The following is a 1,973-nucleotide window of genomic DNA, read 5'->3' as shown; positions in this document are numbered from 1 at the left end:
TCTTTTAAATATTTAAATGATTATCAATTAAAACGAGTAATGTATAATTTCTTTGCAGCACAATTATTTTTATCCTAAAAGTTAGTTTTTATATTTGTCAATAAAATAAAATATAATTATTTACAAAATATTTATTATAAATTTGGAAAATTTTCAAGGGGACATAACCTTGAAAGTTTCAAAAAAAGTTTCTAAATAATTATTTTTACCCTAGAACATTTTAGAAAATATGTTCATGCATGGTTAGAGAAAATTATTTACAAAAAGGGAATGGAGATGCATACCATGTTAATGAAAAAAAATAATAATAATAATAAACTAGGTAGGGGCCAAATTAATGAAATAGGAAAGGTTCAATCACATACCAAACTTAGAAAAAAATAAAATAAAATCTAAATTATATTTTTAGAAATGTAAGATTTTTTGCCAATAATAACGTAATATCTCATCATATATGCAGTATTAGGCACAAATTAACATATATAGAAGATGATATTTGGGTTATATAAATATAAGGAATGAGTTGATGTCTTATTTCAAAGAAATTCAAACAAAAGAAGGAGAAAAATGGCGTGTCCTGGCATCCACATATCCTCCATGCTAATGGTGTTTTTGTTGTTGATTAATGGCTCCTTCAGCAGGCCAAGCGTGAAGATCGCAAACAATGAGTTGACTGAGATTTGTTCCACAACTCAAGATCCTTCGTTTTGTGTTCAAGCTTTGAAGTCTGATCCTCGCACTGCCAACGCTGACCTCAAAGGCCTGGCCCAAATCTCTATCGACTTGGCCAAGGCCAGTGCTACAAAAACCACTACTTTGATCACCTCTCTGGTGGAAAAAGCCAATGATCCTAAGCTTAAAGGACGCTATGAAACGTGTGCAGAAAACTATGATGATTCCATAAGTTCATTGGATGATTGTACTCAATCTGTGTCTTCTAGAGACTATGTTAGTTTGAATTTTCAAGCGTCTGCTGCCATGGATGGACCTGTGACATGCTTAGATAGCTTTGAAGGACCACCAAAGGACCCATCTGAACTGCCTACCAAGTCTGAAGATTTAATACATCTTTGTAGCATCATTTTGGCTATCTCTAAGCGTTTGATAGGATAAGCTCAATTATAAATATCCCCTTCTTCCTTTTTTTTTTCTTTTTTTGCATCATGGTTAATAATAGAGGGGGTTTTGAACTATAAGGAAAACAACCGTACTTAATGGTATGGATTCGTTACTTTTAATATGCATTTTTCTCGACAATATTTTCACTATTAGGAAATTAAACAAAAATGCTTCAAAAAAAAATGTTATTACTAAAAGTGATTGAACAACTGGGATTGGAACTACAAACATTTTAAACATTAATCCTTTTCCAAAAAATCATCGGAAAAGTAATTGATTACTGTTGAAGCTTTGCGTCCCGATGATCCACGTAGCTGCCAAATGGACGCACGCTTTCAACCAAGATAGAGTTCTGGTTCAGTCGTCCCTGCAAAAGGTGTCCGAACAGGGTGTCCGGACACACCCTCCGATGGTTTTGTCAGCCATGGTTAGAGAGATTAATCAGTTGGCATTTTTCTAGGTATAACAAGCTTACCTTCCTCCTTGTGTGAAGGTCCATATATATAGTATCATAAACTCTATCTCCCTCTTTAATGGTAGGGAGACTTTTTGGCTTGTCATGATGCCTCTAGGTGGTGGCAGAGCCATCATCACCCTATGGGCGGCTGTCAGAGATCTTGAGAGGTGACTTGCCATCATTCCTATCCTTTCGCTCTGCAGGTGGCGGAACGTGGGCTGTGGCAGGCTGTCGGAATGACGTAGTAAGACTTGCTTACTTTAGTCAACGATCCGGACGAACATATCCGGATAGGATATGTCTGTCGTCCGAATGTGATATGACGGTCGTCCGGATGTGATGTTTGCGAGTGTCGTGTGCCTCTCCCTGAGGGAATCCGGATAGGGGAAGCGCGCCA

The 1,973-nt window shown here is 36.8% G+C and overlaps 1 protein-coding gene across 1 annotated transcript; it reads left to right on the top strand.

The window, feature by feature from the left end:
• Nucleotides 1-466: 466 nt before the first annotated feature.
• LOC100260329 (pectinesterase inhibitor-like) lies at nt 467-1,296 on the top strand. Its single transcript, XM_010662021.3, has one exon. The coding sequence runs from the start codon at nt 568-570 to the stop codon at nt 1,111-1,113; it is 546 nt and encodes a 181-aa protein (XP_010660323.1). The 5' UTR covers nt 467-567; the 3' UTR covers nt 1,114-1,296.
• Nucleotides 1,297-1,973: the final 677 nt, after the last annotated feature.

The sequence above is a fragment of the Vitis vinifera genome, chromosome 14 (assembly GCF_030704535.1).
Source record: "Vitis vinifera cultivar Pinot Noir 40024 chromosome 14, ASM3070453v1".
NCBI lineage: Eukaryota > Viridiplantae > Streptophyta > Magnoliopsida > Vitales > Vitaceae > Vitis > Vitis vinifera.
This window is presented reverse-complemented; position numbering and strand designations above follow the sequence as displayed.